The sequence below is a fragment of the Chionomys nivalis genome, chromosome 10 (assembly GCF_950005125.1).
Source record: "Chionomys nivalis chromosome 10, mChiNiv1.1, whole genome shotgun sequence".
Classification (NCBI taxonomy): domain Eukaryota; kingdom Metazoa; phylum Chordata; class Mammalia; order Rodentia; family Cricetidae; genus Chionomys; species Chionomys nivalis.
This window is the reverse complement of record NC_080095.1, coordinates 34,204,564-34,227,076: the sequence shown is the minus strand read 5'-3', so window position 1 is coordinate 34,227,076 and position 22,513 is coordinate 34,204,564. Positions and strand designations below refer to the sequence as shown.

The following is a 22,513-nucleotide window of genomic DNA, read 5'->3' as shown; positions in this document are numbered from 1 at the left end:
CCGCATTCAGAGCAGGAATGAGCTCAATGAACAGCACTGAGGCTCCTGCAGGCTCATACATTTAGGACACTGCTCAGGGGCCCCACAGCTGTGAAAAAGTCTCTCTTTGGAAGGCTAGTTGGCCTGAATGGCTACATTCACATGCTCGCAGAGGAGTGCTCATTCGCTGCTGAGACCCTCTGAAATCCAGCTCCCGACTGGCTTGTCCACTTCTGGTATAGACAGCACTGTGAACTTGTGATTATTGGTCCAAGTTACAAGTTTGGAGAAGGTACACAGCAGAGATCATGATCCTCTGGCTCCCTCTAGGCAGGTCGACCTGATTCCTGCTGAGCAAGTCTCACTGCTGTTGACCCTTGGGCTTCTTCCCTGCAGTGTGAGGCAATGGACTGATGACCCACTTCCTGCTGCACACAGCTCAGGGAAAGCCTCTGAATGGGCTGATAAACGAAGAACGATCAAGGTGAATGTGTAAGAGACTACATAGATTTATTTCCAGAGTGTTTGAAAACTGAGGATTTTGTTGTGTTCTGTTTCTGGGCACCGTTTATGTTTTTCTGTACTGTTCTGTGCCTCTTCCATAGAACCCCCCAGACACATGCTACAGATGAAACTAGGGAATGGCTGAACAAAAAGGTGTACTTAGGGTTTCTGAATGAAATTACTGATTTTCTAACAACTGAACCAAATAAACTGAAACTCCTGCACGGAGGAGGCAGAAGGAGCAGAGGGCATTATGATCTCCAGAACCTGTTTCTAGAAGCTGCTGCTCCGTCCTAAAGACAGGCTAGCTATGAGAAGGCGGTAGGCGACCCAAAGTTTCATTTCCCACACAGAAATCCTCCAGATCCTTCTCTGACTCATGGGCAGATGGACTGGGTTATGGACAGTACAACCAAACCTCCTAGCAAGTCCTCTGAAACCAAGGGCCAGACTAGGAAGGAGAAGGCAAGCCAGCAGCATGGTGGAAGGAAGGTCACACTGTGACACTTAACGCGCTTCATGCTTAACAGTCCACTGTCAGGTCTGTTTCCATGGACGTCTTACAACACTGCCTCAACCCTGAAAGGTTGCTGGGTCTACCTCAACCTACTAGACATAGTAAAACTGTGTCTGAACTGATGCTTTGGGCCAGGCTAAAAAGCAAAAATGTTAATATAGAAACTTAAGGAGGAAGCTACCTGGCTTTCCAACAGATCTATTACAACTAATAGGATTTGCTGTAATTCACTAAAAACAGAACTCCTAGGGAGTAAAGCAGTAGTCTGGCCTCACCATTCCTGGGTCTTACTAATAACACGTCAGATCTACAGATGCCATTGGCCAATGACCACAGAGATGAAGACTGAGCGGAGAAGAATTAGCGTATCAGCTTAAATTCTGTTCTTGAAAGGGTCTGCTGAGAAAGGCTGCCCTTAGCTGGCATGTATGAAATTACTGATTTCTGATGAGATCCCACCATCCCGCCTGCTCAGAGTGGCTCACTCAAACTATACAAACAGTAGGATTTATAATGAACACGAGCATTCTCTCTGCGTGCCCGCAATTTTGGTATATGCCAGGTATGCGGTTGCCACCTTGCCCAGCTCCCAATAAAAAACTTGAGGTACTGTGTCAGCCCCAGACTAAGTTATTCTGAGGGACGCTAATGCTTGCTATGTTACTTTAACTGACTTCTGGAGGGTTAGGTGCACCTGGAGTGATGTCCCTGAGAGAGGACCCTTAGAAGCTGCCTGAGACTACTCCATTTCATGCACGTCTTCCTTTGCTGATTTTGATTTGCATTTTAAAATTAAAATTAATTAATTGGGGGAGAGGCACATGCACGCCACAGTGAGTGTGTGTATGTTTGTATAAAATTAGTTTATTGGAGTATACCTATGAATACATTTACATGCTTAAGTCCTTAGATTCTTCCTAGGGAATTACTAACCCAGGGGCTGTGGTCTTGCTAACACAGTAGGAAACATTCAAGGAGAGGTATGAAGGCAAATGTGGCTGGGGTCATGTGGGAGAAGGGAGCAGCAGAAGAGAAAGCTGGAGGGAGGTGAGAAGTTTGGATTCTAAGATGACAGGAACCCAAGAGCACGAGCAGAAAGTTGACTCTGCCTGCTGTCAAGGACTAACTTTAGAGGAAAGAGCGAAAGCCTGGGCCACAGGGAGGCTCTTACCCTTGGGTGGCGCAGAAGCTGCTGCACGAAGAGTAGTTGAAGGGGAACAGAAATTTGGTGTTGGGTTTGTTCAAGGGGGTAGAGACGGCATTTTAAGCTGTGAGGGTAACCCGTGGAAAGGCCCAGGACAGACTGCACTGCGTGCAATCTTGGGGAACATTCAGAAAAGGGTGTTCTAGGGAGAGCTGCAGGTGAGAGCACAGAAGAGGTGCTGCCATGCCAGATTCTGTGAATCATGTCAACAAGTGTGTGCCTTACTGCAGAAGGCATGGGAGGCAGTGCTGTACATAAGGAAGCAGGGTCAAGTCTGAAAGTTAGGAAGATTAACACAACAGGAACATGAACCAGAGGCTGACAAAAGGAACAATTTAGAAGGACGGTAACAGAATCTAATTCTAATGTAGTTGAATGGAACACACAAAGCCATACAAACTCATGCAATATATATTACATATTAAATATGCATAAGTGCATATGATTTTGTGTATTATGAATAAATTAAAAACCAATCAAAATCATTACTGAAACAAGCTGAACAGGTGAATATGTTTATAAAGTTGCTGGTAAAGCCACCCACAAAATATTGCATAAGAGATAGTTATAATACTATTTCAAATCCCTAATAAATACATCTTGAAACCAAAAAGAATCAGAAATCCTTATCTGCTATGTCTTTTCACTGGCCTAAAAGACAGACTTGGTGAGAATTCCTTATAAACATGATAGTGACAGACTGGCCATCAAGCAGGTTAAAGGTTCAGAAAGTTTTACAGTACTGACTTCTGGCACATTTTAGCAGGATGGACTTGGTCTGCCCAGACTGCTCATTTACACAAGCCTCAAATGTATGCAGGCCCCACTTTCTAGAGCAGTGGCTCTCACTCTTCCCAATGTACAGTTCCTCAGGTTGTGGTGATACCCAAACATAAAATGATTTTCACTGCTACTTCATAACTGTAATTTTGCTATCGTAATGCTAAAAATATCTGACATGCAGGATATCTGATATGTGATCCCTGTGAAAGGGTCATTTGACCCCCCCCAAAGGTTGTGACCCACAGGCTGAGAACTGCTATCCTAGAGGATATCTCAAATTTTATTATCAGAGAATGAGCAGGAGATAGCTAACCAACACAGCTCTCTTCTGTGGAAGTGACAATCCACAGTGTCCCTTGGAGTCTAGGACCTGGTTAGAGCCCAGTCTGGATGGGGCAAAGAAGGAGCTGCAAGGAGCCCTGGTGTCATGGATTTGTCTTCGTTTTCTGTGTCTGTGGCAGCTGACTCTTTGAAAATATGCACCAAGTCTGGCACTGGATAAGAACTCTGATTCTTAGAAGTTCAATTTGTCAATCAAACCCTTTTCATTATTTCGCCTGTAATACTTATGATGGAGGAAGGTCATTGGTTAAATAATAAAGAAACTGCCTAGGCCCATTTATAGGCCAGCCCTTAGGTGGGTGGAGTAAACAGAGAGAAGGCTGGGAGAAAGAAGCCGAGTCAGGGAGTCGCCATGATTCTCCCACTCCAGACAGACGCAGGTTAAGATCCTCCCTGGTAAGCCAGCTCGTGGTACTACACAGAATATTAGAAATGGGTTAGATCAATATGTAAGAGCTAGCCAATAAGAGGCCGGAACTAATGGGCCAAGCAGTGTTTAAAAGAATACAGTTTCCATGTAATTATTTCGGGGCATAAGCTAGTCGTGCGGGCGGCTGGGTGCCGGGGACGCAGCCCCGCCACTCATATTACAACAGAGTGGCACCCAATGTACTAATGAACTCCACGTAAAACCTGAGAGGGCTTAAAAAGGACATAGAGAGAATTTAAGACAGCTTTTTGCTGTTTATGGGTTGCGTGCGGCAAAGAAATTGTCCTGACTCAGCAACAGGAAAAAACTGGCTGTTTTAAAATGCCGGCTTTCTGGGCTGTGCGGCCATTGCGATCTCTGTCTGGCTCCTGCGGGAGAAAGAGCTTTTGAATGGAGCATTTGGAGTAAAGTGCTACGATTTGTCTGATGGCAACTAGACTCGCTGTGTGCCTAAAAGGAAGTCATTGCATGCTGTGGCTCAGAGGCACAAGCAGCTCCACCACGCTACTGGTACAATGTGCAAGGATCAGAGGCATGAGCGGCTCCGCCATGTTGGACTGGGCGGGGCAAGCAGGCAGTACCTGTTTTTGACCTAGGAATGTCACAGCTTAGATTCTTAAGCGCTTAGCGATTTAAAAGCACAAAACAAAGTGCTCCTGGATAGTAAAAAAATTACAGATTCACAATAGAACAGATTCAGACATAAAAGGCCTCTATGGGTCACAGTGTTGGATGAATGTACGTAGGCTTGAGAGAGAGAAAAAAATATATATATATAGAGAATAAAGTTAATGCCCTTAAAAAGGGGGGATAAAGTCTTTAAAGAAACAGAGTACAGATAATTATAGATTAAAAGAAATAAAGAAAAATAAGCCACGTAAAAATGGAAAATTCACAGAGAGTCTGGATTCTTTGTATTATTGTGTTTTCTTTAAAATTTTTGACTGTAAAGGAGCTAACTGCAGAGAGACATTTCATTATATGGGCTGCCAAGCTAAACCAGAATGGATACAAGGGTATTATGATTTCAGAATATGGGTCTAAGGATATGATACTTTGGAGAGGTTCTTCTTTTGTTTTCACAGAGGATGCGACCCTGTGGATTTCTTCTATCCCAATATGGTATGATAGACCACGCCCTCCTGAAAGGTTACTGTGAACACCCTCAAAAAATTACTTCACTCAACTGCCAACTGAGATGACCCTGGCACAGAGGTTACACCATGAAAGATCTGAATACAGCGCCCCCATTCAGCAGGAAGCAGTTTGGAGAGAAAAAAACTGCGCCCATATTCCCAAATATTGTTTATGAATATTCTTTTACATTTAAAGGGGGATATGATATAGATATGAATAATTTGCATTGGTATAGATTTTAAGGTCAATTTTGTTATATGTATACGTATTTCTGATCTTAAGGTATTGTGATTGTGTAGTTCATTTAAAAATGTAATGTATAATTAGGAAATATAGGTTGCTAATGGATAATCATAAATAATAGTCAAGCTTGTAGTCATGTTAGTTAGATTTTCTAGATGTGCATAGATATATTTCAGATAGGCATTCTTCATATCTTTCAAAGGCTACAGAATATGGCATTTAAGTGTTTTAATAACTTAGGGCTTTTCATGACAATGAGACACGTCTGCTCCTGGCAGCACCAATCTACTTCAAGAGGAAGATGGGCATTGAAGAGGCTCCTTATGGAGTTTGATAGCCATTTGGGCAAGAAACTGCTCTTGCCTGGACTGTTGCATAAACTGGACACAGAGAACCCTCAGAGAGAGGACTACTGAACTTGCCTAAAGGTGAGATGGTCTTTCGGGGTTCCTGACTCATGAAAGAGTCTGCGAGACATTCTGCAGGACACAACAAAAAGTGACTGGAGTGTCTTTGGAATTTCCTGCTTCATGAAAATGTGTCTGCTGGATACTATGGGCCTGAAGGCTGAAGATGGATGCCCCAACGGTACAGAGGAACTTTGGGTGACTGTCCAGGCAGCGAGATGTCTCTGTCATTTCTAAAGTTTGAAGTTTCTTATTTCTTGTCTACTTAGGTAATATTATATCCTTCTGGAGTCTTTGATGGAGTTGAAGAATGGTTAGTTATAGTTATAGTTTTCCTTAATTATGATAAAAGATAAAATAGATATAAATATTGTAACTGTAATTCTTGCTTGATAACTGTTTTGCTGTATGTAATCTTACTATGTTAAAATAAAAGCCTTTTTTTGTTTAAACAGAAAAAGGGGAAATGATGGAGGAAGGTCATTGGTTAAATAATAAAGAAACTGCCTAGGCCAGCCCTTAGGTGGGTGGAGTAAACAGAGAGAAGGCTGGGAGAAAGAAGCCGAGTCAGGGAGTCGCCATGATTCTCCCACTCCAGACAGACGCAGGTTAAGATCCTCCCTGGTAAGCCAGCTCGTGGTACTACACAGAATATTAGAAATGGGTTAGATCAATATGTAAGAGCTAGCCAATAAGAGGCCGGAACTAATGGGCCAAGCAGTGTTTAAAAGAATACAGTTTCCATGTAATTATTTCGGGGCATAAGCTAGTCGTGCGGGCGGCCGGGTGCCGGGGACACAGCCCCGCCGCTCCTATTACAACATACTTAACTTGCACTAAGTTTCTTAAACTTATCTACTGAAAAGGCTCAACAGCAGTGTAAATTCTTGGTGCCTAGGCAGGGTCTAACTCGCGGAAATGAATCTAGGTTTTCTGGAGAAATGACTGAAGTTAACCTTTAGGTTAGGAAATATACTGAGTTTGAGACATACTATTCTGCCTGAAACATTATGAAAGATCACCAGAATCCAGTCAAAAGGACAAAGGCATAAACTAAAGGTATTCTCAATGGACAAAAGTTAGATACTCTTAGCCATAAGAATGGCTGTACAGTGTGAACTGGGAATAACTAAAGGTCATGGGTTTGTCATGAGGTGGTCGTATGTAAAAAGCCTATTTGTTCTTCCTCTAAGTTTCTTCACATGCAGTTCCTAGAATCTTAGATTCTCTTGGAGACAAAGAATTCCCTTCTATATACCAAAGTCAGTGGGAGCCAGGGCTCCTAAGTTACCAAACTAGGGAGCTAACCATGCACCATAGGGCTGAAGCTTCTTCCACTACATCAGCGGAGCAGAAGGTAATGAAGCTTCCATAGGAATCCAAAGGACTGAGTTCCAAAAGGGTCTCAACAGGTGCGAGGATGGAGGTTCCTGGAGGGTGGTGGACCCAGAGGGGCAAGGAAGCTCTGCTTCTCCTCTACCTCAATCTACGCACTTCCTATCCGACTCTGCACTGCCGTCTTTAACAGTTTGTAACATACTTCATAACAGATGGGTAAACACGTTCTATTTCCGAGTTTTCTGAGCTGCTCTAACACATGAAGTGAACCTAAGGATGATGCCACGGGAACTCTGGCTTGCAGACCATCAGAAGCACAGGCAACTGGCATGTGAGTGGGGCAGGGGGCAGGGGGCAGTCCTGTGGGGCTGAGCTCTCGACCTGGGGGATCCGATGCTATCTCCAGGTAGAATAACAGAACTGAGATAAAAAAGAGGACAGCAGGCAGCATCACGTGCGACACCGACTGCAGAATCGCTTGCTTGCTCTGTGGGGAAATACTGATCAACCGGTGAGCATATGAAAATTACCTGCACTGATTTCTTTTCTCTGTATTCTTACTAATGCTCAAAAACAAAGAACTTCAAATTGTATATATATGCCTGGTGAAAGCTTGTCAGAATAGTCTAGGATAATGTCGGACATTATTTTTAGTTGATGGAATAAGGCGCTTTTAATTTTTGAGAAATGATTTTTCTATCAATGAGTACGGCAGAGTTTCACCTGGGATCGATTCCTGACTGTGGCTGGCACTGAAGCAAGTGCTGCTGTGGTCAACCGTGAAGTAAGAAAGTAAATGGCAGAGTGGACGTTACCAAATTTTAAAAGGACAGACACCTCACACACTGTTTTAAGGTCAGTTTTGAACATAAAACTGTGAAGCTGGCTCAGGTGAGAAGAAAATTCGGGTTCAGTTTCAATGAGAGAGGGTAATACCTAAATCAGATTACCTAGGATGACTGAAAACTTACAGGATGGTGAAAATGGCAGTAAAAACTCTAACAAAATTCGCAAACACCCTGGAAACTCTGCTTCTTTTTTTTTCTCCTACCTTGGCATTTAATTTCAATTTTTTTCAAAGAAATTTACATGCTAGTCTACAAATATGCCAAGATATTAATAGAAAATACTTGCAATTTTATCAATGAATTTAGGTCATGTAATATCAAACCACAGTGAATATCAGATTGGCTAAAACCTTGAAAACCCTGTAAACCACACTCTGCTCTTTCTGCGTGGTTAATAATCAGCGAGATCAGCTCTAGCATTCTGTCTAGGTTCCCTAGCTTTAAAGTTCCAGGGGTCTCTTTCCGACGTCACGTGAAATCAAAGTGTCAAGGTTACCTGGCTTCCTGGCTCTCTTTGCTTCCTCATAGCTCTTACTGCTTAGATTTGGAGAGTCTATAAAGCTGATTTCTTCGGTGGCACTGCCTTCCTCCTCCGTCTTGGGGCCCTCTTCCTCATCCTGAAGAGGGGACTCCACCTCTGGTTCCTCAGAATCAACAAATATCTGCCCAGCAACCACTCTGCCTGTGATGGTGTGGTCCTTCACCGAATCATCTGCTGGCAAAGAACTCTGAGAAGAGAAAATGTTTTTGTTACTCATCATCTGTACCACGACTTCCCCAATCCAATCTGACTGCTGCTCTGATAGGTGTCTACAGGTGTCTCCTTCAGTTCTGAGGCATGCCAAGCTCCACCCGGCTATAGGCTCTGATGTGCTTATCGGAGCTGGGGCTGCAACTAGCTTTGAATTCCAATTCAGTTGTTACTTTCCCATTAGCCTTCTTTAATCCCGGAAGACGGGGCTATGGCCTTCCTTACATGCACTTCTCCTTTATCCTTGCCCTTGGTAACTCTGTATTATGACTTCCTGTTTGGATCTCTACTCTGTCTAATCTAGAGATCTGTGTTCAGAACCAGCAGCCCTCCCTGGGTATGTGAGAACCGGCTATACTTATGCAACCCACAAGGACAAGCATTTCCTAATCTGTTTAGGTGGAACAGATGGCATGGTGATACGGTGATGTGTACTCTTAATCCTAGCACTCAGGAGACAGAGACATGGACTTCTGTGAGTTCAAAGCCAGCCTGGTCTACATAGTGAGTTCCAGGTCAGCCTAGACTATAGAGTAAGACCTTATCTCACCAAACAAACAAACAAACAAAAAAGTGCACACTTGCAATGCACTTGGGAATGCAAAAACAGGAAGATGGAAAATTGTAGGTCACCTTCAGCTACATAGTGAGTTTGAGGTCAGCCTGAACTACATGAGACTTCAGAAGAAAAAACAGGGTATAAAATTCATCTTTCTTTGGGCACTAAAAATGCTGTCTTTGTGTGAGTGTCCACCATCCACACAGAATATTCAAATTTAAGATGAAAGTGATCCTAACAGCCAGCACTCCTTAAAGAAATTCTCATTATTCTTATATAGTTTTTTTGTTCTTTTTTTTAAATGAAAAGAGTTAGAATTAATACTGGTATCATCTTTAATTGAATTTGTTACTCAGAATTAGTATGCCCTTTCTAAGGTGTACAACTCCTTTAGTTTGTTCAGTGCAAACCTTAGTACCTACCTTGGAATCTATGGATTCATCTTGGTTACTTTCGTCATCTGCAAAGAAATTTTAAGACAAATTATCTTTTGTGTTGGGAACTATAAACGTTAGAAAGTACACAAAAGACCCCATGTGTCCCTATCCAAGAGTCCAAGTATTTCAGGAATCCTATGTGAAAAAATTGGAGGGGAAACAAATACACAACAGATAACTAGTCACTAGATAAATGAACCCATTTTATTTATCTATTTATTTAGGTTCTTTGAGACAGGGTTTATCTGTAGCTATAGCTGTCCTGGAACTCACTCTGTAGACCAGGGGGGCCTCAAACCCACAGAGATCCGCCTCTGCTTTCTAAGTGCTGGGATTAAAGGCCTACACCCCTCCCATCTGGTTAATCTAGATTATTTAAAAATTGATTGTATTCAAAGATTTCACAAAAGATTAAGGGGAAAAAAAATCCCTCTTCATCTTCCAAATAGGAAAACCAGAAGGCTCCCTTCCTACTCCCCCAAACCATCTCAATTTATAAAAATGAAGCTCTAATTTCATACTCCAGGTTTTTGGCTATTTTGTTTTTCTGCTGAGGATCTGGAGTTACTGTAGGTTATTTTAATTCAGAGTAGGATTTCGTTGTTTCACTAATTTCTTCAGCCCCAAGATAACAACAGCTTCTTAAGAGGTGTGTGTGTGAGAGAGAAAGGGAGAGAGGGGACAGAGGGAGGGAGGGAGGACAGAAAGGGAGAGAGGGGACAGAGGGAGGGAGGGAGGGCAGAAAGGGAGAGAAAACTTGAGTGCATGTGTGAGGAGATGGCTCAGTGGTTAAGAGCCCTGGCTGCTCTTGTAAAGGACTCAGATTGGTTCCCCACGTCACATACTGGCTCACAGCCGACTGTGACTCCAGTTCCTGGTGAATCTGACACTCTTTTCTGGCCTCCATGGGCACTGTGCACACATGCTGCACTGACACACATGCAAGCAAAACACTCTTACACATAAAAAGAAAAGCAATAGCTTATGGTTAAGAAAAAAACAATCAATGACTCCAGCCATTATTGACAGCTTGCTTCTGAATGCACAAAGATGGTTTAGCTTTCTCAGAAATTATATTTTCTATTGTCCTTTCCATGGTTTTTGGCTGTTTTCACTAGTTTTAGTGCCTGTTTATAGTGCTCTCTATAGAAACAGGCAACAACTCAATGCCAGGTGCAAGTGCTTGACCTTCATAATCACTGCCAATGTAAAGACAAACAGCGACATGATCTTCTGTTTCCTTCTTTTTTAAAAATGGCCTGATTTTACCCTGAATGGGGCATTACTATTCCCGTGCCCATGAGACTATGAGAAACTATGAGAAATTCACAGTGGAATTTTATAAAACCACTTTTTACTGGAAAATGTGGCAGTATTTTGTTTCTGATGGCTATACCATAAGGGTTTGAACTTTAGACAACTTAGTTTGCAGTATTTGTTTTGCATATCTAAGAAAAATAAGTCTTCCAGTGAAATTATGCCTCATGTATATTTCCAATTCAAAAGAAAAAAGTAGAGTATAGTCACTATATAGATTCACCTGCTTTAAGAGGGCCTTCAACTGTTTTACTTCTGTAAGTCTGAGGTAATGGTGGCGGGGATGGCATGTCTTAGTCCCATAGTGCCCATGGCGTTTTGGTAGTGGTCCATGAATTAACAATCATCCTCCCTCCTAGCTTTTTGAAGATCTAAATGGTTCAAATACTATCCTTAGTATTATCTCTTGCTAAGGGAAATAAACCCGTATCTATTATGTATCAATGTTGTATGTATTAATGCCATTTGCTAATCACAAATACTAACTATTTAGTACCTGGCCTGAAGAGCAGGCACCACCTGTGCAAATTTGTCTAGGATATGTCCCTACACATTAGGCCTCTGGACCATCTGCAAGTGCAAATTAGTCAGATGCCTAGAAATGAATACAAATGACACACATCTGAATCAAACATAACAGCGAGGCGCTGGAGGAGCAAAGTGTGCTGTTCAGCTCCAGGAGAAAGGATTTGTGTCATCAGGGTGGTTTCATGTGGATTGCATCATTCTTTCTTTCACTAAGATGACTTGGTCAACAAAACAGTTTTCTCAGCTACTAAACAGGAAAACATACTCCAAACAGTAGCTTTAAGGATGAGCTAAAGTTGTTTTCTCTTACCAGCTGATATTTACATGTACCATCTTTAAAAAGGTTGCTGGTAATGTAAGTGACTCTTACGTACTCAAGTAAAATCCAAGACACTGACACTGTGCATAAGTAGGAAAGGCACAGCAATGCCTGAGTCAGGCATTGCATTTTATCAGCAACAGATACAAAGCAAGAAGAGAAAAAAATGCAAAAGGATTTAATGATGAGTTCCAAATGTCTCGTTTACCTGTATCACATTTAAAATGGAACTGCTTTAACTAACTGTACAACTTCCCTTGAAAAACAATCCATGTTCATTTTTTTTATACTAACTGCACACAACCAGGGATCTTCTGCCAAGGAAAGGGGACCACTACATTTTCATTTTCCTATGTGTCATGTATATTAAACAGATTAGTTCACCTCCAAACACAAAGAGCCGTGAGTTTAATGAAAAGGGAACAGACACCCTGCTTCTGCTTTGCTCGACGCGGGTGCAGCTCCTAGCAAACTCTTGATCCTAAGTCACCCCAAATCTGAGGTGTGGAAAGCTGAGACACACACAGCTCAACACCAAAAGCCCGCTCAGCCTCTATTTTCTTAGTCTGTCGAAAGGGAACACCACAATGTGCCTGTTGATTCACACTGATGGTACGAGGAGCAACTAGAACATTGAAATTAAATACCCCCAGCCATCTCGAAGATGCTCTCTGAACTTCTGCATTAATACAACTTACCTCAAGTACCTGGCAGTGTTGATAATGGAAAGGCGGTAGGCAGTCCTTCTCCTAACATCTCAGTCTTTCCTCACCCTGTCTTGGACTGAACCCAGGCCACCCCAGGGACACTACCAATAAGGTTACGCTCCCAGCGCCACCAAGGCCATATTTCTAAGTGAGAGAAAATTAAGGAGAAATAGCTTTTTAAAAACTCTCCTCTCAATTTACTCATTTACAAGAAAAAGGAAGCATTTCTAATACGAGAACCATGCTTTTACATGTCTCTAAGCCAACATGTTAGATGATGTTTACTAACAATGATGGAATAAGGGCCAGCTTTATTGGTTAATCAGAGCCTATGTGGTGTGGTTGTAAGTTCAACCTGCCCTGGGTAACATTAATATTAAATAAAACATGATCATAAAAACCTGATTTTTATGAAGAGCTGGGCTTTAAATCACAATCTCAAAAGTGAGGCAAAAATCCTATGTAAATAAGCAACCAAATGCATAGCATGAGAACTGAAAATCCCAAGTCTTTAATTTATAAAGCTTCATATTAAATATGATATTTGAACTTCATGTGAGCAGAGTAGAACTATCTTTTGATATACACAGATGCCTCAGTCCAGGACACCCCAGGATGTCCTAATCCTAGAAATCCCTTACATAAAACAGAATTTACAGATAACTTTCATCCCTTACAAGGTAAATGTAAAACAATTAGTTATTATATTGTCTAGGAAGTAAGGATTGGGATAAAAAGTCCACATGTACACGATACAACAATTTAACCCCCAAAGCAGGCTAAACCTGACAATGTGGAACTTGTGGATCAGCAGGGTCCACTGGCCTTTCCCTAGCTTTCCTCATGCACCTTTATACTGTTGTTCTGGCTAAGTTTTCACCTGTACCACAGAAATGCATGGCTGTCACTGTGATGGAAATCAGAGCAGACATTTTCTAAACTCTGTACTCCACTTATATCAACACAAGCTGAAGATTTAACACTTGAGTGCTAAGTACTTCAGCATAGCTCTCAACTGGTTATTCTTGCCAACGCCAAGAGCTCAAAGTACACACAGCACAGTCGATGGAAGATGTAGGAAAAGCTGTTATGTTTGAATGTTCTTTAAGACGTAGGAAAAACTGTTATGTTTGAATGTTCTTTAAATTGTACAGAGTGAATTTCAGAGGGATATATGCTATGTTGTTTAATGACTGGAATCTCCAAAACTTCAGGGTGAAGCATCATAGAGCTCATTCACATACAGGTACGTGGTGTATTGTAGAGCTAAAACTGTATTATTAAGAAAACCCGAGGAGGAATTCAGTTGCAAAAGGTCCACAGTCCATCAGGGTCTTTACCCAAAACATGCAACAGCTCCACTTCATACTTCTTTTGGACAGTAACTGCTAAAATTTCTGCCGGAGTCAAGTACTGTACAGTCTTTCAGGATTTGATTAATCAACACAAATGTCACCTCAAATGGAGCAGACTCGACCTCCAGAGCGATGCGGGCAGTAAAGTGATTACCATATGCTTGCCCCTTTCGAAGTGGGATCTAGAACTCACCACCCATGGGATTCTGGTTCAACTCTCTAATTTTAGAAGTAAGGTGCTGTTATGGCTTTCATTTACAACCAGGACAGAGAATTTGGGGATTCAAATAACCATCTGGAAAAATGTCTGTTGTTAAAAAAAAAAAAAGTTGACATTTATATTTTCAGTGTCCCAGAAAACAAATGTAAAGCCATCCAACAGCTGTCTCGTTAAATGGAACTGACTAAAATATCAAAGTCTTTCTGTGGTGTCTACCAACGCCTAAAACACTCTTAGTATGTTTAAAATAAACATATTTAAGATAGTAACTGTTCTGATACAGGCAGAGCAAAACATTCACGAGGAAAATCCTTTGCAAAGAGGGAGGATAAAGTCAGCCGGGTGAAAAATCAATTAATCACACGGATTTTTGTACCTGAAGAAAAAGGCTAAACTATTTTCTATTCATTTTGAAAGAACCAAGTCTCTCTCAAAAATCAAAAAAATCACTATCTACAAATTCAGAAACACCATGGCAGAGGTCACATTTTCCCAGGAAAGTTTATTTAAGGAGGGGGCGAGAATGACTACAATTATATCAGAGGTTTTTCTTGTAAAAGACCAGACTAACAGACCAGGTGTTGAGCAATCCCTCTACGCCACTGTCAACATCCTAGTCCCAATGAACCCTGCTCTGCTCAAAGTGACAGCTCCAGGTGTGTCAACTGCAACCCCCAGAGCGTCCCTGAGTCTGGACACACATCCCCTCCGTGAGGACCGAGGAATCCCGGTGGGTCTAAGCCAGCTGTCTGGAATCCCTCCCCATCAGTTCATTCGTCAGAAGTCACCTAAAGTTTGCTGCGTGGGAGACGTGTGGGCAGCGTGATCAGCCTTTCCTTACGTCCAGCTTCCTAAGCACCCTCTTTGGCCCAGGATAACCGAAGCCCAAAGCAAGAGCGAGTGACAGGGCGAGGTGTGACCAGAGACCACGGAGCCCCTCGGCCCTCTCTCCACCGCGGTTGGGGGGCGGTGGCTCGGGGCCTGCTGCCCGAGGCCCAATACTGACCCGAGGACGCGGCCGCCGAGCTCAGGAGCACCGTGCAGAGCAGCAGCGTCAGCCCGAAGCGGACCTGCATTCTGTTCTCCGAGGTCGAGAGCCGTCGCGGTCGCCGCGACCAACTAAGCCGCTGCCACCGCCTCACCGCCGCCTCGCAGCCGCTCTTCCTGCTCAGGTTCCTTCTTCTCCCCTTCCCAGGCCACCCTGGCCCAGAGCGCAGCCAATCCCCAGCTGCCGCTCCGACCTTCTTGTCCAATGATCGTGCTCGCCCCGCCCTGTTCATCGGCACGCTCCCTATGTCATCCTTTAGCCAATCATTGTGCACGATTTTCACATCAGCTTTCCCGGTTGGACCACGGTCTCACCGACATGGCCCCAGCTAATTGGTAGCGCCTGAATCAGCGAGTTAGGCAAGGGCTCGGATGGAAATGTCCTCACCTAGGACTACAACACCCACAATGCACTTCATTAGAGTCTCTCGACTGATGCTCTTGGGAGATGTAGTCCAGAATAACGCAAGCTTACAGTCTGCAGGTGACTGAAAAGTAAGCAGGAGGAATAGGGTTAGATTCTCAAGGCATGGCTTCACGGCACTCTTTGCGTTTGAACCAGAGCAAATATCAAGAACTTATAAAGGCAGCTAAGGATTTCTTTGTAATTATTTTGAGAATTTGAATTGAACATGACGTGAACACTGAGAAATATGCAACAGCTACATTAAAACCTTAAGTATTTTTAAAATTTAGTTTAAAAACACAGTTTTTTTTTTTTAAAGCTTGGGTAAAGCAATGCGTGTAGTTTAAAGGGCTAATAAAACAAAAGGAAAGAAATTTCCCCCAGTGAAGATGGGTTCAACTCCTGTGTTCATTTTTGCTAGTCACGAGGTAAAAGTACCAACAGCGTTCCAAAACCTCTTCCAACACTTGTCCTCATTGTTCTCTCGGGAAATACAGCAATGTTCTCTTCTTCCTTGACCAGAGAAGGGGCTAGATGATTGTGTGGAGACAGAGGTGAGAGCCAAGGCTCTCAGACATGGAGATAGTTATATAGGAAGTACGGAGACAGCAGCAGGGCAGCATCTTGGTGCTCTTGCAATCTTCTTAATCCAAGTGGGTCGTTCTGCTAAGACTTATTTCCCAGCACCAGCCCAACTGGGTTCTAAGGCCAGGAACTCACCCGGGGTTTGGAGAAAATCTCAGTGCTTTAATGTCTTTGAACAGTTGCTTTCCATTTTTTTTGTTCGTCTTCATTTTTAGGAAACCGGTAACAATTAGCTGTTGCTCATTTGCATCAGAGGGGATGAGGAAAAGAAATCTTACAAATTTTCCTCTCTCTCTCTCTCTCTCTCTCTCTCTCTCTCTCTCTCTCTCTCTCTCTCTCTCTGTGTGTGTGTGTGTGTGTGTGTGTGTGTATACACGTGTATTTGAAGGACAGAGGTTGATGTCAGGTATCTTTCTCAATTGATCTCCACTTTGGTTTTTGAGACAGGGTCTCTTGTAGGTTCAGCTAGACTCTTTTGACCAGAAGTCCCAAGGACCTCCCGTCTCCTCCTCCATAGGAATGCCGTTATAGGTTTATCCTGAAAGCATGGGTTCTGCAGGTTGGAGCTAAGGTTCTCAATAGTAGGCTCAGGGTGTCCATACATTCGGAAATGAGCTCAAGCTGAACTATAAGAGGACTTCTGGAAGTTAGATACAACCCAGCATTCTTCTGGACATGCATGCAGGCAAAACCCATTGTACACAAAATAAAACTAAATAGTTAAAAAAAAATTCTTCAGGAACTTATGAAAATGGTTTTCATCTGCCAAAAATGAGTTATTTTGCTTACCTCTGGCAGAAGGGACCCATGACTCTACAGTGACCTGTACCTGTGGCTGCATATCAAAGCCCACATCAGGTTCCCTTAGTCACTGTTCACAAGGACTTGTTATGCATTTCAGAGCCCCCACGCCAGTCTCCTGGCCCCCACCCTCCCTATAACCTGCTGATACTCTCTATGGTTCCTGGATTTCTGCGATGACTCTCACTTCTCTTCTCTCGCTCTTGTTATCTATGCTTTTTCTCTCTTCCGAGTTTGGCCATGCCAGCTTTCCTTTTTCTCTTCCCTGGACTCTTCCAGATGCGTCTGGCTGTTTTCCCTCTCATATATATAATAAAAAACTGTCATGGAGTGGTCCTCTTGGCAGTTTTTTTTTTTACTAATGATCACTCATGCTTGTAGAGCAAGCTTTTTACCAACTGTCCTGGTTTGATTTCTTTCTTTTCTTTCTTTCTTTCTTTCTTTCTTTCTTTCTTTCTTTCTTTCTTTCTTTCTTCCTTTCTTTCTTTCTGTCAACTCAACAGAAGTAAGGATACTGTGGGAAGTGAGAACTTCAGCTGAGAAAATGCCTATTAGATTGGACCCCAGGAAAGTCTGTGGGGGCATTTTCTTCATTAACGACTGATGTGAGAGGGTTCAGGCCACTGCGGGTAGAGCCATCCCGGGGCAGGAGGTCCTGGTCTGTGTGAAAAAGCAGGCTAAGCAAGCCATGGAGAGCAAGCTAGTAAGCAGCACCCCTCCATGGTCTCTGCTGCAGTTCCTGCCTCCAGGTTCCCGCCTTGGCTTCCTTCATATAGACTGTAACTAGTAAGCCAAATGAACCCTTCCCTTCCCAAGTTGCTTTTGGTTATAGGCTTTTATCACAGTAATAGAAAGCAAACAAAGACACAGGCTGAGTCATCTCCCCAGTTTGTTTACCTCCCCGCCCAACAGGGTTTCATATCCTAGCCAAGGCTGGCCTGGAATTCACTATGTAGCCTAGGCTGGCCTTGACTTTATGTCAGTACTCTTGCCATGCTGTGATTATGGGCATTGGCCATGTTCAGCTTCAAGTTCCTTTTTTATTGTTTTTTCTAGACAGAGGTTCTCTGGGTAACAGTCCTGGATGGCGTGGAACTCACTTTTGTAGACCAGGCTGGCCTCAAAATCACAGAGATCCACCTGCCTCTGCCTCCTAAGTGCTGGGATTAAAGGCGTGCGCCACCACCACCGGGCCCAAGTGCTTATTTTTATTGCCTCCTTGGTGCTTAACTTCATTTCTGTCACGAACAACATTTCCTCAGATTTCCACTGTGTGGCATAGCTTTATGTCAACTTGACACAAGCTAAAGTCATTTGAGAGAAGGGATCCTCAAGAAAGTGCCTCCATATGATCAGGCTGAGGGCAAGCCTGTAGGACATTTTCTTAATTGATGAGTGATGGGGAAGGGTCCAGCCCATTGTGGGTGGTGTCACCCCTAGACTGGTAATTCTGGGTTTTATTTTTTTTTATTTTATTTTTTATTTTTGGTTTTTTCGAGACAGGGTTTCTCTGTGGTTTTGGAGCCTGTCCTGGAACTCGCTCTTGTAGACCAGGCTGGTCTCGAACTCACAGAGATCCGCTTGCCTCTGCCTCCCGAGTGCTGGGATTAAAGGCGTGCGCCACCACTGACCAGCAATTCTGGGTTTTATAAGAAAGATTCTGGGTTTCATAAGAAAGCAGGCTGAGCAAACCAGTAAGCTGTACCCTTTTATGCCCTCTCTAATAGCTCCTGCCTCTAGGTTCCTGTCTTGACCTCCTTCATTGATGAACATCGATGTGGAAGGGTAAGCCCCTTTCCTCCTTATTTCCTTTCTGGTCACAGTATTTCATTTCAGCAATAAAAACCCTAACTAAGACATTCACTGTTTTGAAATCAAAGAGTAGAATATGGTTTATTTTCCTACCTTTTATCTTACCTATTATCAAGTCTTATCCTTTTGAACCATGTAATTGTTGATTTTAACTTACTTTTATTTTTAATTGAACTTATCAAGCAGCAGGTTCCCTTATGGCATTTAATTATTTTATATTATATTGTATTAATACTTGATATTACTTTACATTATAGATTACTCACGGTGTGGCATAACTCATCTTTCTCAGTAGACACTCCCTTATTGGCCCTCATCTTCTCTTCCTTGGAGCTGCACCTGCACCCTAATAGTTCTGCCTCCCCGTGCCAGTCTCCCTTTGCTCTCACCCGAGCCACATACAGTGAGGGCTTGAAATTCTTTACCAGTCTCTATTTTAGTAAAATCAAAAATAGTTCAGATTTTCTTTACTTATAAAATAGGAATCTGTGTTCAAAGTTCCTTTCTGAGGGAAAACTTCTGCCCTGCACACAGGAAACAGTGGTTATCTGACGACAAGACTGGGGAGGGCTCACTGTTGAGCGAGAGCCCAGCCTTTTCTCATTTCTTGTTTTTACTGAGTGCTTCGTGCAGTTCGAGCCCTGGCTGGTTTCTGCGCAGGTGGAGTTCTACTTCTTTTTATCTGTGTGGGTTTCTACCTTGATACAATCTTCTGCTCCTTTGGGGCTGTTTTCTTCCCAGTGACCTTTACTTGCCCCCCTTGGCATCCTTCCCGATTTGACTTGCATTTCTTTTTAATTGAGATTTTCACGACTAGCCCTATCCTGATTACTCCTTATTTTTCAAAATATCTCTCAGATGCTTTTAGTCTGGCCTTTCCAATGGACTTAAATTCATCTTTTGCATGATTTCTTGTATGGGTATTGCCATCAACTAACGCTAGATAATTGTTGCTGATTGTTATATACACTTTTCTTATCTGATGTACAGTTCCCAAATTCAGGGAGAAAGCATTTTATATACTGTGGTGTGTTTAGCAAATGGTACTGTTTCTTACAGATTGTTTGCAAGGGGTGGGAACTTATTTTAGTCCCTTCATTTGGAAAGGTCTAGAGCTGGTAGAGCTTTTACCATTAGCCAGTAATCAGTAACTGACATGCTTCGAAAATACTAATGGGACCTTGACTTTCTGGGGAAACTTGACATTTTCAAAGTAGGGTCAGGACTGTGGGAAATCAGATTTATTTGGTCAGCCTGCTGCCTTGAATGATGTTTAGTTGGGGGTGGGCAATCTGTGAATTGTCCGGGGCCCTATCCAGTCTGAGCACATGCTCCTTCAGGTTCCCTGCCAGCAATCTCCAGTTAAGTTTATGTACTTCCTCTGCTTGCACGTGATAGTAATGCTATTATTTGTTAGTCCACAGTATTTGCTCAGCTGTCTCTGTTCTGTCTCCTCTTACTTTTCTAAGTCACTGTTGTAGATTTTGAAGTTGCAGAAAACCCGTTTGCTCTTTATTGCAATACAACACAGAGCCGGAGAGAGGGCGATAGGAAGGGCTTAAATGTGGCTAACCTCCTGGAAGGGCTTCAATATATCAATCCAGTTTACTTTTTACCTAGGTATGGTGGGGAACTCCTGGGTTTATCCTGAGAGTGGAGTGGCTGTTACCAACTCTTAGACGGTTATAGCCTTTCCTATGCTAAGGGATCGGTTTGAGCTGGTAATATGCACAGGTTATTAGTATTTGTATTGCGAAGTCTGCCAAGGAAGGATTAAGGAGAGAGAAACAGGATATCTTCTCAGAGCTTAGAAAACAATGTGCTTTCTTTGATGTAGTTGAGGCAAATTAAAGTCATTTCTCTTGTGTTTGTTTTTCATGCATAAATAAAATATAAATCCTTTAACTAGTAGCCAGATAAAGGACACACCATGGCCTTCATTTACATTCTGCGCTATTAACTTAGATGAACAGTGACTTTTCACTTCATCATATCCCTCATAACTTCGGGGCAGCATCTGGAAGGCACGTCCTAAGTAATCCAAATAAATGACCTTCAGATGTTCACATTCTAGGATTACAAGTCAAGGACGTCAAGTTCTAAGTATAGACCGTTGATTGTGGAGGTGTGGTCCTACCAGTTCCTAACTTTGAAGCTGACTGAAGGTGAGAGGGTGGGCAGGCCCTCAGGCTGTATACCAAGCTCCATCCTGAAGTAGTGTTTACTTCCTGGGATATTCTCTCACCGGGTGTGATTAGTCTTATCTGATATAGGAAAAAGCCAGGATGCTTTTATTTCCTGACTAACTGGATAGGCATCTTTGGGTTTAATCTTTGTGTAGATTTGTTAACTCCTAGTTCAGAGAGAGAGAGAGAGAGAGAGAGAGAGAGAGAGAGAGAGAGAGAGAGAAGAGACTTGGTCAAAACTAACTTGAAGTAAGAGTGGATTTGGTGATATTATGAGGAGACAGAAAACCTGGAGTCCCCATTAAATTCAGATACATAACCCTGGAGCATATGGCAAAATATTTAATTAGTGAATTTTGCATTTAGAACATTATATTCATATGAAAATGCCTTCCTTCCTTCCTTTTCTTCCCACTTCCCTTCCAACCCTGTCATAAACAGGGTATATTTTTGCAGGTTCTTGGTCTTGTAGAGGCAATGATCTGTAAATGCGTATGGGAATGCAAGGGTGATTTATTGGAGTTAGGGAGAGAGAATAACAGGACAGGCAAACCGGGAATGCCTGAAACTCCTGGGCCAAGGGAGATGGGAAGAAGAGTGAGAAGGAAAAGGATGTGTGTTCTGTGTTGGAAGGCAGTGAGCAGAAGGCTTAGCAGTGGAGGTGTGTATGCAGCTTCCCTGTGTGTGTGTGTGTGTGTGTCGGTGTATGTGTGTGTGTGTGTGTGCACTGATGCAAATAATCCCAATCAGAACAAATCAAACCGAATTAAAAGATATCCAGGTTTAATTGGACGTCTGTGCTCTCGGGTGGTCTTCGGAAAACATGAAGGAGGGGAGGAAAGCCAACATGACCACCTGAGAGGAAGAGGGGAGACTCCGTGTTTATTCTCTGGGGGGAAGTTAAAGTAGCCTGTGGGAGGGGCCTTGACCTTTTCTGGGGAGGGGTCACCGTTTGGTGGGTTTTCTCAGAGGTGGAGTTTGGACTGAGGCAACTCCCAGGGGAGGGAGCTTGAAAGTTTTCTGCCCAGTATTCCACAGATGGGTGCCAGGGGCCTGGGATGCAACCCCCGACTAAATAATTATATTTCTAGCATTGGACTGGATTTCTTTAAGTTGTAAAACTATTTTCTCCCTGACGTAGGAGGTCCTAATTTTGTCTGACTTACTTCCAAACGGTGCTACTGAACATATGATATATAAAGGGGGTTACTGACTTTTACCCAAGCTACTTGTAGCAGAGAATGCAGACAGTTTAGATGTCCTAAGTGGTACCTAGGAGACAGGGTCCCTGTCTTCCTGTTTAAGCTTTCCTCTTACTTCCACAATGTCCACTGTCAATGCCCTTTAACCAAAGGTCACCAAGAATATATCTACAATTGAACAAATTGTCTTTATTATTTATTGCAGTATGGGAGGACATACAATGTACGGTGTCTTGTAACTTTTCTATTGCTGTGAAGAGAATCATGACCAATGCAACTTATGAAAGAAAACATTTAACTGGAGATTTTCTTACAGTTTCAGAGGGTGAGCCCATGACTGTCAGATCCACAAGTATGAGGGAGGTAGGGGGAAGGGGAGGACAGAGAGAGAGGAGAAGAGGAAGAGAGGAGAGGGGAGAGGATACTACCAAACTCTGGCTTGGTGAACTCATTCATTTATTGCGGTTGCTTAAAGAAGTAGAGATGACAGAGATGGCTGCGTCACCTAAAGCCCACCCCAGCATGGGCGATGGCTCATGAACACTGTAA

At 42.9% G+C, this 22,513-nt stretch overlaps 1 protein-coding gene across 1 annotated transcript in view; it reads right to left on the bottom strand.

Moving 5' to 3' along the window:
• Window positions 1-15,115, bottom strand: part of Sel1l (SEL1L adaptor subunit of ERAD E3 ubiquitin ligase) — a 47,890-nt gene extending 32,775 nt beyond the window's left edge. The window contains exons 1-3 of the mRNA XM_057782300.1: window positions 14,932-15,115; window positions 9,465-9,502; window positions 8,229-8,460 (exon numbers count right to left, since the gene is read on the bottom strand). Of these exons, the coding sequence (XP_057638283.1) occupies window positions 8,229-8,460; window positions 9,465-9,502; window positions 14,932-15,001 (340 nt within the window). The 5' untranslated portion in view covers window positions 15,002-15,115. The remainder of the gene's footprint in view (window positions 1-8,228; window positions 8,461-9,464; window positions 9,503-14,931) is intronic.
• Window positions 15,116-22,513: the final 7,398 nt, after the last annotated feature.